Below are 13,546 nucleotides of genomic sequence, written 5' to 3' on the forward strand. Positions count from 1 at the left end.
AAATTTATTTATTTATTTGTTTATGCTATTATTTTTATAACTCTTGGGTTCTACGTCACTCCCAGAAAGGCTTTCCATACTTTAAGAGTATATTAAAAAGTCTATCATGGCTCTCCAAGTACTTTCATGGTTTCAATTTAAACATTTAAATATTTGATCCATGTGGATTATATTCTGGTACAAAGTGTGAGATATGGGTCCAACATTACTTTTTTTTAGATTGCTACCACCATTCTTATCTATTTATATAATTTATAATATAAGCAAATATATGTTATATTCATATATAGTTTGTATATAACCATAGTATATTATATATATTTTTAATAGTATTCATATTCCTTATATTCACATTTATATTTGGTCTGCTTTGATATGCCCAATAAAATAATAAAGAGGTATGTTAGTCTTATATTGCTATTGTCTGTATGTCAATTTCTCCCTATATTTCTGGGATGGTTTATTTTACATGTTAACTTGGCTAGGCTATGGTTCACATTTGTTTGGTTAAACCCTAGTCTAGATGTTGCTGTGAAGGTATCTGTGGATGGGATTAACATTCGCAGTCAGTTGACTTTAACTAAAGCAGATTATCTCCATTATGTGGGTGGGCAGCATCCAGTCAGTTGAAGGCCTTAAGAGCAAAGACTGAGGTTTCCCAAAGAAGAAGAAATTTTGTCACAAGACTGCAATATAGGAACTCTGCCTGAGTTTTCAGGCTGCTAGCCTGCCCTGCAGATCTTAGTGTCAAGCCTGCAACAACTCTTATCTGAGTTTCTAGCCTGTTGGCCTTCCCCTACAAATCTATAGACCTTGGACTTGCTAGTCCCCACAATGACATGAGCCAAGTCCTTCAAATAAATCTCTCTCTATTAGCTTTGTTTGTATGGAGAACCCTGACTAATACAATTTCTAATAGCTTTCCTTTATATATTTTGATAATATGATAGTCTGGCATTGAACGTCAAGACAATGAGAATTCTATTTGTACCCTTTTACTAATACAAAACTAACTCTCTTTGCCTGATTAATGCTTGTTGTCTTGATTCAATAATATTGCCAAATCCTCCCCCTCCCATTTTTTTTTTTTTTTTGGTCTGCATTTGTCTAATATACCGTTGCCTGTTTTTTACTTTGTAACATACTATTGTCATTTTTTAAATAGTATGTCTCCTGTAACTAGATTATACTTACATTTCTTCTAGTCAACCAAGTCTTTTAATAGGGGATTTACATTTTGAAATTCTAAAATCTTTGGTTTTAGGCCATTTTGTTCTGTGACTTATTTATTAACATTTCTCTGCCATTTTCTTTATTTTCAGTTTTGTTTTTATCTTCTCCATTGTTTTAGAAAGTATTTTATTCTATTAGTTGAAAGCAGTTACTTAGAGGAAGGGGAAACTTGTACTTTTTACTACACCTTTCTATTTGCTGAATTGATACAGTAAATATATTAGGTGGCATGGACCTTTAAGTTTTTCAAAAGCTTTTTTAAACTTATTTTTATCTAATTGCTAGGTCCGGAGTGAAACAGCATATTTTTTTATAATGAATTTTAAAAAATATTTATTTGGCTGCGTCAGGTCTTTGTTGCGGCACGTGGGATCTTCCTGGCATGCGGGATCTTTCGTTGTGGCCAGCAGGCTCTATTGTGGCTCACGAGCTGCAGGGTGCGCAGGCTCAGTAGTTGCGGCACGTGGGCTTAGTTGCTCCACAGCATGTGGGATCTTGGTTCCCCGACCAGAGATCGAACCCGCCTCCCCTGCACTGGAAGGCGGATTCTTAACCACTCGACCACCAGGGAAGTCCCAAAACAGCATAGTTTGAATCATGCTTTTGAGATACAGAACTTAGCACATTTTATCTTTACCTCCTTCCACATTCTAACCCATGAAAATGTTAACGCAGGTTTTAAGATTCACATACTTTTTTCCTATTTAAAAAAATTCAGAACTCTATTTGAGAAAAAATATTTAGATATAGTATTATAATTAAGTATGATGTAATTATTTAGATGCATTTCTGTTTTGGCTTGACAAGGCTCCCCTCTGTGACTTCCCCATTCTTGAGCTTTTTTTTTTAACTTCATCTCTTGGTTGGTTGAAAAATATTGTAAACAAATTTTTTCAAGAAGGTGATATATTTTATGAACCCTTAAATAGCAGAGTGTTTTTCTGACATCTTTATACCTGAAAATCAATGCAGATGAATACTACCCTAGATATGAGAAGTCAGACAGATTGATGTTTGTTTCTATCTGGGCAATCTGATCTCATTTTTTTGCTTGAACAATTATAGACACTTTAATATTGTAGCTTAAAACTTTTGCCATGATGTGTCCAATTGTGAGTCCCCTTTTACTGATTTTGCCTAGAACATAGTAGGCTCTTTCAGTCAACATACATTGTTCTTCAACAGAGGAAATTTCTGCTTTATTTTATTTTTATTATGTCTCTTCCATTTGCCTTTGTTCCTCTTTTAAGAATTCAAATTATCCACATGTTGGTTCTCCATTTTATCCATTCTTCCTCCACAGCTATCTTCTTCTCTCTTATTGATTCCTTCGCTGTCTTTTTACACTCCATTCAATACCTTAGCATTAGCTTTGTCTTGACACCAATTTCAATTTTCTGCCAGATGAATTTTCCTCTTTACTGTCTCCATTGTGTTTGATTTTGTTCCTGCTTTTTCAGAGTACTTGCTCATTTTCCCTACCCTATGTGTCTCTCTTTTCATTTCATCCTGTTGGATTTTCATATCAGTCCCACCCCTTCATTCTTTCTGTTTCTTTTTTGCAGGAGCTTTAAGGATGTTAACAGGTTTCTAAAATTTTTTCCTGGATTATCCTGGTGAAGAAGAGTTCTCATTTCGTTCATTTTTTTTGTAGATGCTGTGCTCTTCCTCTAGCCTTGGTTGACTATTCTCCTTACCCTCAAATAAGACAAGGTTTTCTGTGGGCTCAATATCTGTCTACAAGTGATTGAGCTGCTTAGCCTGGGACCCACCTATGGAAGTAGTGACAGAATCTCCATATCAAGTCTGTAGCTGGCGGGCTACACACAGTCTGACTTTACCTTTTGTATCTCTTCTTTACTAATGTGATACATAGCACAATACAGTTCCCAGCAAGGACTTCTCTCAGGAACCTTTAAGAAGCTGGCCTTTCCTTAGAGTTTTTTTTTTTTTTTTTTTTTTTTGTGGTACGCGGGCCTCTCACTGTTGTGGCCTCTCCCGTTGCGGAGCACAGGCTCCGGACGCGCAGGCTCAACGGCCATGGCTCACGGGCCCAGCCGCTCCGCGGCATGTGGGATCTTCCCAGACTGGGGCTCGAACCCGTGTCCCCTGCATCGGCAGGCGGACTCTCAACCACTGCGCCACCAGGGAAGCCCTCCTTAGAGTTTTGAGCAGGACTGGCTACATAATCTGTGGGAAATTTACACACAAAATGAGACTGTGGGGCCCCTTGTTCAAAAATTAAGAACTTCAAGACAGTGACAACAGAGCATTAAACAAACATGAGGCCCTTCTTATCATCATGGGGCCCTGTGCAACTGTACAGGTTGCACACCCATGAAGCCGGCCATGGTTATGGGGACTGCACCTTATTAAATGTAAGTCTACTCCCTTTTCCTCCCAATCCCTCTCCTATTTCCTGCCCACTTGTTTTGTCTATCTGCCTAGATAAACAGGGAATAGAGGGGTCTAGAGGATTTGGAGTGGAGGTGGGGGTGGGGATCAGTTTTCTGCTGAGCATCCTTGAAAAGTAGAGAAATTGACATCTCATGTTGGTTTAGACACTGACTCTGAGTTGGGAGGCAGATAGTGGGTCATCAGGGGATAGGGTGTGGGCCTTAAAAAAGTGGCTTACTACCTTTTTCAGTCAGTGTGTTGAGGAAATGAAGCCAAGGTAATTCATGACTGGGATTTTCTTAATCCAGCCATTTAGGGCCATCTGCCTCATAATTAACATCAATTTCACCCAGATCCAAGCCTTAGGTTACCTGTCAGTTTTAGTCTTTAATATTGTGAAATCTTGTCTGTTTTTTCTAGGGAATGTTTTGGAGAAGTTAGGCCGGGATATATTTGGGGGCAAAAGGCAATATATCGTTTTGAACTGGATGTCCCCATGGAACAAGGTAGCTAGGCCAGGGGTTGGCAAACTTTTTCTATATGGGACCAGATAGTAAATATTTCAGATCTTGCAGGTCAAGAGGCAAAATTAGAGATGTTAGGTACCTATATAACAAGAGAGGAAACAAATTTCCACAAATATTTTATTGATGTTTAAAATGTAATAGTAATACTTGAGTGTAGTTTTTTTTTTGGCCTCATCAGGCACCTTGCGGGATCTTAGTTCCCTGACCAGGGATCAAACCCGAGCCCCTGGCAGAGGAAGTGTACAGTCCTAACCACTGCACTGCCAGGGAATTCCCTTGAGTGCAGTTTTTGCTAATACAGGTCTACTAATGAGAATAGGATTCTTTGTTTTTTTAATACATTTTGCTTAATTAGGGTTCAAAATTAGTATTCCTTATCATCAGATTAGTTTGCAAATGTTCATCTGTTAATGCTGATCTGTAATGGGATTTTATGTATTTCATTTTTGAAAATGTCTTTCCATATAGATAGGCACTGCTAAACACTGACATCAATCCATGTGCATATTGATTTTGATTGAGCATATTCATTGCATGGAAGGCATTTATAGAATTCTATTAGATTCTTCTCCTGATATTTGCATTTTAGTATGTCATTACATTGCAGATTAATCACTGTCAATTGAGGGTTAGGTAGAAACTCCTCAATTGCACAGTTAAATGAATTTTGAAATATAGAAATTTCCTTTGCACTTGCATTGATGTCTCAAAAGTGCTGCTTGGAATGTAGTTTGAGCTTGGAAAATATATCTGCTGCAGATTTCTATAGGAATGGATAATATGCTTCTTATTTTAACTTTTGATAGCATGGAAGTGTATAAAGTGGCTTGACGTTACTTGTAGTTCAAGCATCGTTACTCATCATCAAAATGATTTTACTGAAGTATGTTTCATGTATAAGTGTTGTTTTACTGTGTAATTGGTGAAATTCATTAAGACATATTATCAAGTCTCCCACAAAAGCTAATTTCCAAAGCCATTCATAGTTTGATTATAGTGGTTGAAGGCTGTTCTTCTCATTCAATAATTCTCAGTTTTGCTCTGGAGCTGAAAAGAATCACAATCAAACAATAAGAACTGTGGTGTGATAGAACAAGTCAGGATATTCAGCTTCTACTTCTGATAAAAATTCACGGAACTGATGATGGTTCAAGCCATGAGAATGAATGAAGTTATCATTGCCACTACTGGTTCAGTAACACACGATAAGTTCAAATATTACCACAAAGTCATCACTGATGAATAATACAATAAATAGCCATAGGCTTTAAACACCTTACATTTTCATAAGGTTTGTTTTTTGTTCAAATAAGCATTTTCCTGTTTTACACATATTTTACTACCACCGCTTGTAACACATCTTAGCAGGTTCCTCTTCATGTTGTATGGAATCAGTACTTTTTCAGCTTCTTTGAAAATATTTCCCCCTGTAGTTGTTCCATGCAGACTATTCACAGAAGCTAGTTCTTCAGTCATTTCAAACAAGGCCTTTACTCCTCAAATGAACAACTTAGTATTACCTGTTAACTCATAAAGAGCCAAGGAAAACCACTCAGTTAATTGTTTTGGTTTTTAATTGACTTGATGCTGCTCCCAATGTCCTCAACTCTTCAAGCAACTGTTCTAGCTGAAAGTCTAATAGTCTTAAATTTATTTTCTCTGGACACATTACTTTGGCTGTTGCAATCAAACACAATTTAATTAAACAGCTTTTCTTATTTGGCTAAGAAATGAGTCACTCAGAAAATTACTTTGGTTGCAGCCTCATATTCATTTTTTATTTTTGTGAAGAAATTCTGCTGTGACAAAATATTCTGTTTTAAATTCTCTAATTGTTCTCACTGTTGCTTTCTTGTCAGTTGGGAATATTGTGATGAGTATAGTCTGATAATGTTGACATATATTGTATTCTTTTAGTAAAACTGTACTTATTGCATAATAAATGCTTGGCTATCAAATTTGATAACAAAATAGTCCACACTCCACTGCGCATTAAAAGCATTACATATGAAGTCCTTTTTCTCTTTTTTCTGGTTTTGACATAATAGGTATGTACTGGTAATAAAAAAAAGTCATGGTGTTATATGTGTGGCACTTGAAACACTGCCAAGTTATTGCAGCATCACTGTGATTTGTAGGGCACTAAGCAGCAGTGTGAAGAGATGAGAGCACCACGTACGTTCTCTATTGCAACTATTCAACTCTGTGTTGTTTTGTGAAAGTAGCCATAGATGATACATAAATGAATGGGCATGACTGTGTACCAGTAAAGCTTTATTTATGCATACCCAAATTTGAATTTCATTTAATTTTAATGTGTGATGACATGGCTGTACAAATATAGGTGGTATGCTGGATTTGGCCTGTAGGTTAGGGTTTTCTGATCCCTGGTCTAGCAAAGGGGCTAGACCAGCCAGCTAGTCAATATTCTTTGAGCTTGGTGCCAGATGCTGAGCCCAGGTGAAAGGAAATCTGTTTAAAGTAGCAGCACTAACACCACTAGCAACCCTACTATTTCTGTGCCTAAAATGACAATAACCATTGGTATGATTCTTTAGTAAGCCTTACGGGACTCTTCATGGTTCTGCCTACTTTTCCAACTTCAACTCCCAATTCTTTCCTTACCCTTTTGGTCACAGCCATGCTCACCTTCTTGAATTTACCAGAACTCTCATACTCTTAGGCATCTGTGCTTTTGCAGATCTGTTGCTGCCTCTGCCGGGAAGACACCCACCCCTGTATCCACCCTCTAGCTCCCAACAATCCATCTTTTATTCTCTAGGAGCTTTATCTGGTACCTCTAGGTTGATAAAGTTGCCTCTTCTATGAGCATCCACAGAAATTTGGGTAAAGCTTATAGCACTCATCACTCTATTTTATAGTATAAAATTTATTTATACAACTCTCCAAGTAAGAGTTCAGGACAGGGACTGTGTCAGCTTGGAAAGTTTTCAGCCATTATTTCTTTGCATACCATTTGGGCTCTGACCTATTTCTCCTCTCCTTCTGGGACTCTGATGACACAGATGTGAGATCTTTTGTTATCTTCCCGTAGATTTCTGAGGCTCTGGTTTTTTTCTGTTTCTTTTTTTGGTGTTGTTGTTGTTGTTTGTTTGTTTTTTCCAATCTGTTTTCTCTCTGTTGTTCAGATTGGGTAATTTCTATTATTCTGTCTTGAAGATCTCTTTTTCCTTTATCCCCTCCATTCTGATGATGAGCCCATACATTGAGTTTTAAATTGTGGTTATTAATTTTTCAGTTCTAAATTGTCCATTTGTTTCTTCTTTGTATATCCTATTTCTTTGCTGAAACTTCCCATTTCTCTGCTAAGACTTTCTGGTTTTTCATTTGTTTGGAATGGATTCATAATTGCCATTGAAACATTTTTATGACTGCTTTAAAATCCTTGGCAGATCATGTGAACATCTGATTCACCTTAGTGTTCACATCTGTTGATTATCTTGTCTAATTAATGTTGGGGTTATCCTGGTTCTTGGTATGTGATTTTTCATTGAAACCTGGACATTGTGGGTATTATACATCTAAATATTGTGTTTTAGCAGGTCTCTTCTGACATCACTCTGTTGGGGAAGGGAAAGCACTGTGTTGTTACTGCCAGGTAGGAGTGGAAGTCCAAGTTCCCCAGTCAACCTTGATTGACACTGGTGGAGGGGGAGGGTCTCCTTGTTACCACTGGGTGTGAATGAAAGTTTTGGCTCCCCACTAGGCCTCCCTTGATACCACCATGTCTGGAGGTGTAGGAGTGCCTCATTACTGTTCCCCACATTGCTTCCACTGACACCACGGGAGTGGTGGCTTTGTTACCACTGGGCATTGTAAAAGTTCTGACCCTCCAGTAGGCCTCCTCTGACACCGCCTCAGCAAGGAAGGAGTGATGCCTCATTACTGCTGGGTGGGGGTGGAAGCCCAGGCTCCCCAGTGTGGTGGTGGGGGGTAGGATTTGGGATGCCTCACTACAGCTTGGTAAGGGTAGTCTTGGCTCCTGATGGGTGTGGCTTCTTCCAGAAGAAGTCCCAAAACTATTCTGACACTGAAGTTTTTCAAACAGGTGAAAGTCTGTCTGTACTTGGCTCCTTATCTCCCCTCAACTCTAACCCTATATTTATTTTTGTCATCAATGTGTTTGGACATGAGTTGGATAATCTTTATGACACCGGTAGGTGCAGGAAGAGCTGAATTTATTTTTGATCCTGATTTAAAGGATAAGTATAGTTCTATTTATAAGACTAGATAAATCATGACTCTGTTATGTGACTTTTTATTGTATGCATAGGTTATGTGGCACTAACGATATAAATGAACTACATATTCCTAAATAGTTCAGATTAACTATTTAGTTGTTTAAAAGGAGTTAAATTTATTTTCCTATAATTGATGGTACTTACATAAGTATTAACACAGTGTTGCTACAAATGATGCCCTAACTAGTCCATAATTTGACTCAGTGTAACACAAATTTTATACATTTTTAAAACATTGATTTATCTATGCATATATTAGTCAAATCAACTTGGTAAATTAAAATTATTCTCCCCAGCTCCTAGTGTATTAAGTTATAATTATGAAACAAGAAGCAGTACTGAGAGATATAAGGTTTAATTTTAGAATAAAGAAGGAGAGATGTAGCAATGTTGGGGTTATATGCACAAACAAAAAGTATATTAGGACTGCCTATGTGTTGGGCTTATAGGGAGGTTGGGGAGGGATAAGGAGGAAGTGATTGGTAAACTGATGATCAACACATTTAGAACCCAGAATGTGGAAAGCTAGAAAGGATTTTAGAAATACGAACCTTCCTATTTTTTTTTTTTTGAGGCCTTTCAATATTATGTGTCTGGCACTTTACCTACCTTACGGCATTTAATCTTCAAAATAATGTTGTAAAGTGTTAAAAAGATTTATCTTCTCTTTTTCACAGATGAGGGAACTGAAGCTCAAATTAGACTAACTTGTTGAAGGTCACCCAGCTATCAAGTGGCAGAGTTAGGATTCGAACCTAGATCTGCATGATTCCACAGTTCATGCTCCTTTGGCTCAACTGCTCTGCCTTCTATATGGGTTTTCAGATTCACTTTTCATAGAAATAATTGTTATAAAATCATCTATCCCACTTCGCCATTTCTCTCTCCAGTGAAGGACCTAAACCTTAGAGGCTACAATACCTATTGTACATACATTTATATGATATAAACTATGCAAGACCTAAAAAATTACACAGTGGTATAAGGACTATGTTACTGTATAAAAATTATCTCATGCTTCATGATGGACTGTAATTGGGCTAGACACAGAGTTCTGGCTTAGAGGATAAGTAACTTTCCCAAGGACACACAGCCTGTGCAGAGTCATAATTTGCATCCAGGTCTGCCTGACTTCGACCCCACACATTGCATCCACTCCATGCAGTTCTGCTGCTATTACCTAGTAATGATTATGTAGTGAGAAAGAAGGTTTTGAGGGGTTGGAGGTGGGCAGCCTTATAATTCTTGGAAACGGCCTGAGTCAAGAACCACCAGCTCCAGGAAGACTGCCAAATACTGGCAGAATTTCTATCTCTGCTTGTGCAAGTCTAAGAGTGTGTGTGTGTGTGTGTGTGTGTGTGTGTGTGTGTGTGTATGGTGGTTTGTGGGGGGAGATAGTGGTGTCAAAATCTCCTGGGCTTTGAAGGTCATCTGTTGTGAGAAAGTTTACAATGCATGTGCTAATTTAGCTGCAGAAAATATTCAGCCCTGTATACTCACCCATTCAAGTAAAATGGAAGGACTACCATAAAGAGTGGAAGAGGTGTTTCAGAGAAAGTAATTAAACCTGAAATATAATCCATATAAAACTATAGTTTGTTAGTCTAGTTACTAGTCTCAGGGGAACAATTTAAAACTGTGTGCAAAATCAGTTGGGATTTCCATAGCTTCTCACTGAATACTGCTAGGATTACTGAGTCAGCACTGAATTGTCTTCCTTATAGTTTAACATCCAAGTTGAATATACCTTGTTTATTGGTTACATTATTGAAAATATAGAGTCCGTGTCTATAAAGGAAACCTTGTCTTCGTATGTCCATTAATTTTTCTCCTATCCCTGAAGACCGGAGGTGTGCCCTGTAACAGATCTGTTATATGAGACATATCTTATTAAATTTGTCTTTTGAACAGAGTAATAGACCGAAGGCATGTTTTCTTTTTCTCCCAATTGTACTATGGATTGAAAGGCAGACTAGTGACTTTTATTTGCATCTGTGACGCGGTCAGAACAAGAAAGTGTTACTGTTGTGTAAGACATGCTGGGGGAGGTAGAAAAGGGTTTTCTGGGCTGCAAGCTTCGCTGACTATCTTAATTATGCCTTCTCTCAGGCCTGTCTACAAGCAGCCCGAACTCTTCCATGAAGGCCCCACTGAGATCAGAGCAGTAGAAACCAACATCCTGGAGATCTCGCTTAACAATTTTTCGTCATTGCTTTTTCTTACAACACTATAATGAACTACTGATAAAACACAGGTAGCATGAAACTTTGGACCCAAAGTGCCGCCAACAGACCTTTGGCGGTGGGGAGCTATGGTCTGCGAGCCAGACCCCGGTGGGTGACTTTTCATTCCCTCCAGCCGGGGGTCAGGGGACCTTTCCCCCTTCACTTGCGGCGCGAGCAAGGGGATCGGGGCCGGGAGCGCACGCCTGGCCTAGGGCGGCGCCTGAGCCGCGGAGCGGGGGGCCAGCAGCCACTGCCCGAGTGCGCTCCGCGCGGAGGCCATTACTTCCAGCGGTGCCAAAAGTGTGCGCCTTCTTCGGAGGGCGGAGGTCAGGGGCCGTGCGCCGCCTCCCGGCGACGCGACCCTTATCAGGCCCTCCGGGGCCCGGGACCCCCGAAGCGCAGGATGCCCGAGCCGCGATCTGGGACCACCACCTAGCCCCTGGGCAGGCAAAGGCCGTCCATGGTGTCCTCGCTCACTGCTAGGGCCCGCCGCGGGCGGCGCCGGACCTCGCCCTTCCCCACCGCTCCCCTCCCCCTCCCGAGCCCGCCGCAGCTCCCGAGGTGACACGGCCCGGACCCTCCATTCTCTGCCCCAGTGTATTTAACTGGCACAACCTAATCGGCTGCTCCCTCTCGAGGACAAACCCTTCCCTCGGACGGACGGGCCCAGCAGCCAACCACCGGCCAGAATTGGCGTGCGTCCCGCTCCCTGTCGGCGGGGGCCTCGGTGGGCGGGGCTCGGGCAGCTAGCAAGTTGAGTGGAGCCACGGCTGACGTGAGTCAACAAAGGTCACGTGAAGCGAGCGGGCCACGCTGATTGGCGGCGCCGGCCGGGTGGGGAGGGGGGGTCACGGCGGCGGCGTGGGGTTCGCTGTGTGACACAATTACAACAACTTTGTGCTGGTGCCGGGGAAGTTTGTGTCTCCAACGAATCCCCCCCGCGTCCCTCAACCCCGCACGCTCCGGCCATTCCCGCCATCTCCGCCCGTGGCTGCCCCTCGCCCGCTCCCGCGATGTGACCCTACAAGCCGAGCCGCCGCCGCTGCCGACTCGGGGGCTCTGCAGCCCCTGCCGCCGCCGCCTTCACCGCCGCCGCGTTGGGATTTTTCGTCGCTGCCGCCTGCGGCGGAGGAGGAGGCGGCGATAAAGTTGGTGTGCCGGTCCCGCGCGGAGATTGGGGGCGTCGTTGTGGGCCCCGGCCCGGGGGGAGGTGTCGGCGTCGGAGTTGTGAATTCGCTGCGTTTCCATGAAATCCTGCGGAGTGTCGCTGGCTACCGCCGCCGCTGCCGCCGCCGCCGCCGCCGCTTTCGGTGATGAGGAAAAGAAAATGGCGGCGGGAAAAGCGAGCGGCGAGAGTGAGGAGGCGTCCCCGAGCCTGACAGCCGAGGAGAGGGAGGCGCTCGGCGGACTGGACAGGTACAGGCTGCCGTCACCCCCCAGGTCGGCTCCGGACGGGTTGGCGCCGCTCTCCGGGAAGGCCGGAGCGCGGCTCGCCTCTGGCGGCGGCGGGGCGAGCACCTTGGCTTGGCGCTCTCGGTGCCGTAGCCGCCGCCGCCGGGGCCTCGGGCTCGGGCAGGGATGGGTCGGTCGGTGGTGCTGTCGGACCTTTAACGAGCCGCGTGTGTCTCTCTCCACAGCCGCCTCTTCGGTTTCGTGAGGTTTCATGAAGATGGCGCCAGGACGAAGGCCCTGCTGGGCAAGGTAAGGCAGCTGCGGGCCGGAGCGCGGACACGGTCTCCCTGGCCGGCGCCCCGCTCGCCCCGACCCCCGCGGCCCCGCGGCCCGGCCGGCGCTCATTGTGGCCGCGAACGAGGGCCGAGGGGCTTCCGGAAAACTATTTCCTGCTTCTGCTCCCCCCCTCCCCCCCCGCCCCCCACACACACCCCCGGATCCCTCTCTCGCTCCCTTGCGAAATCGCCCTCTCCTCTCGTAGCTGGAGGAACAGAAACGGTAGCGCTTTGGGGCCGAGCTCAACTGGGTCGACAAAACTGCCTGTTATTTTACGGCTTTGGGAGGGGCGACCGATGATCGCTCCGAGGTGCCTGTTTAGGGTCAAGGGCTTGTAAATGTGTGCAGATTTCCCCGCATTTCCGACTGACTTGCCTCCCGTGGTTTTTATTCTTTTCCTCCAGGAAGGCTGTTCGGGAAGTCTGCTGTTAGTTAACCCAACGTTTGGGGCTTTCTTGTGTCCCCGCTCCCAGAAGGGGGAAGTTGCACGTAGTTTAGGGCGGTGAGGAGTTTGCATGGGTCTGTTGACATGCATCTCGAGGGGTATGGTGTTTTACCTGAAGTTAGGTGACTTGTTTACTTTTTGGGTCTTTCGGCCATAGAAATCCTGCAGTTACTTGTGAATGTGTTTTCTTCTTGGAGCCTCGTTTCCTGCGTGTCTGGCAGGGGAGGCCGGGGGGGATTCGGGGTGCAGTTTCTGTTTATTTGTGTGGAAAGTTGTTGGCACTGTCATTTAGTTAAGTAATGGCTGCTCCTGTCGGCCCAAGATGGCGGGACAGGGTGGGAGGAGAAAGTGAAGGGGGGGGGGTTTGGGGGAGGGAGGAGAGGTAAACATGGAAATAAATAGTAGCGATGAATAGGCCTCTCCTTCGGATTGTGTAGCTCGGTGGTGTTTAATAAAAATTATCCAAGATTATTTGCATCTAGAATTCTTGTACCTTTCTCAAGCTTGGAAGCAGCATTCATAAGCCTGGTAAATGCTTATCAACCTGTAGCACATTTAGTTACCCATCCGTAAGCTATTGAACAAAAGGCACTGGAGTCTCGATCTGTCTGCATCAGTTTGTGTCTCTTGATCAAAATCTGATCGAAATGATATTTGTATGCTTGCTTCTTAATTGGGACCGTGAAACTTGGAGTGTGCTGGGATGGGTGTTGCATCCATTAGGCATTT

At 43.2% G+C, this 13,546-nt stretch overlaps 1 protein-coding gene across 13 annotated transcripts in view; it reads left to right on the plus strand.

Moving 5' to 3' along the window:
* Positions 1 to 11,890: 11,890 nt before the first annotated feature.
* KDM6A (lysine demethylase 6A) overlaps positions 11,891 to 13,546 on the plus strand; it is a gene marked incomplete at both ends in the record, with an annotated part of 208,861 nt that continues 207,205 nt past the window's right edge. For all 13 annotated transcript variants that reach the window (XM_079727668.1, XM_079727658.1, XM_079727664.1 and 10 more), the window contains 2 exons: positions 11,891 to 12,060; positions 12,282 to 12,345. In XM_079727668.1, the coding sequence (XP_079583794.1) occupies positions 11,891 to 12,060; positions 12,282 to 12,345 (234 nt within the window). The remainder of the gene's footprint in view (positions 12,061 to 12,281; positions 12,346 to 13,546) is intronic.

The sequence above is a fragment of the Hyperoodon ampullatus genome (assembly GCF_949752795.1).
Source record: "Hyperoodon ampullatus genome assembly, chromosome: X".
NCBI lineage: Eukaryota > Metazoa > Chordata > Mammalia > Artiodactyla > Ziphiidae > Hyperoodon > Hyperoodon ampullatus.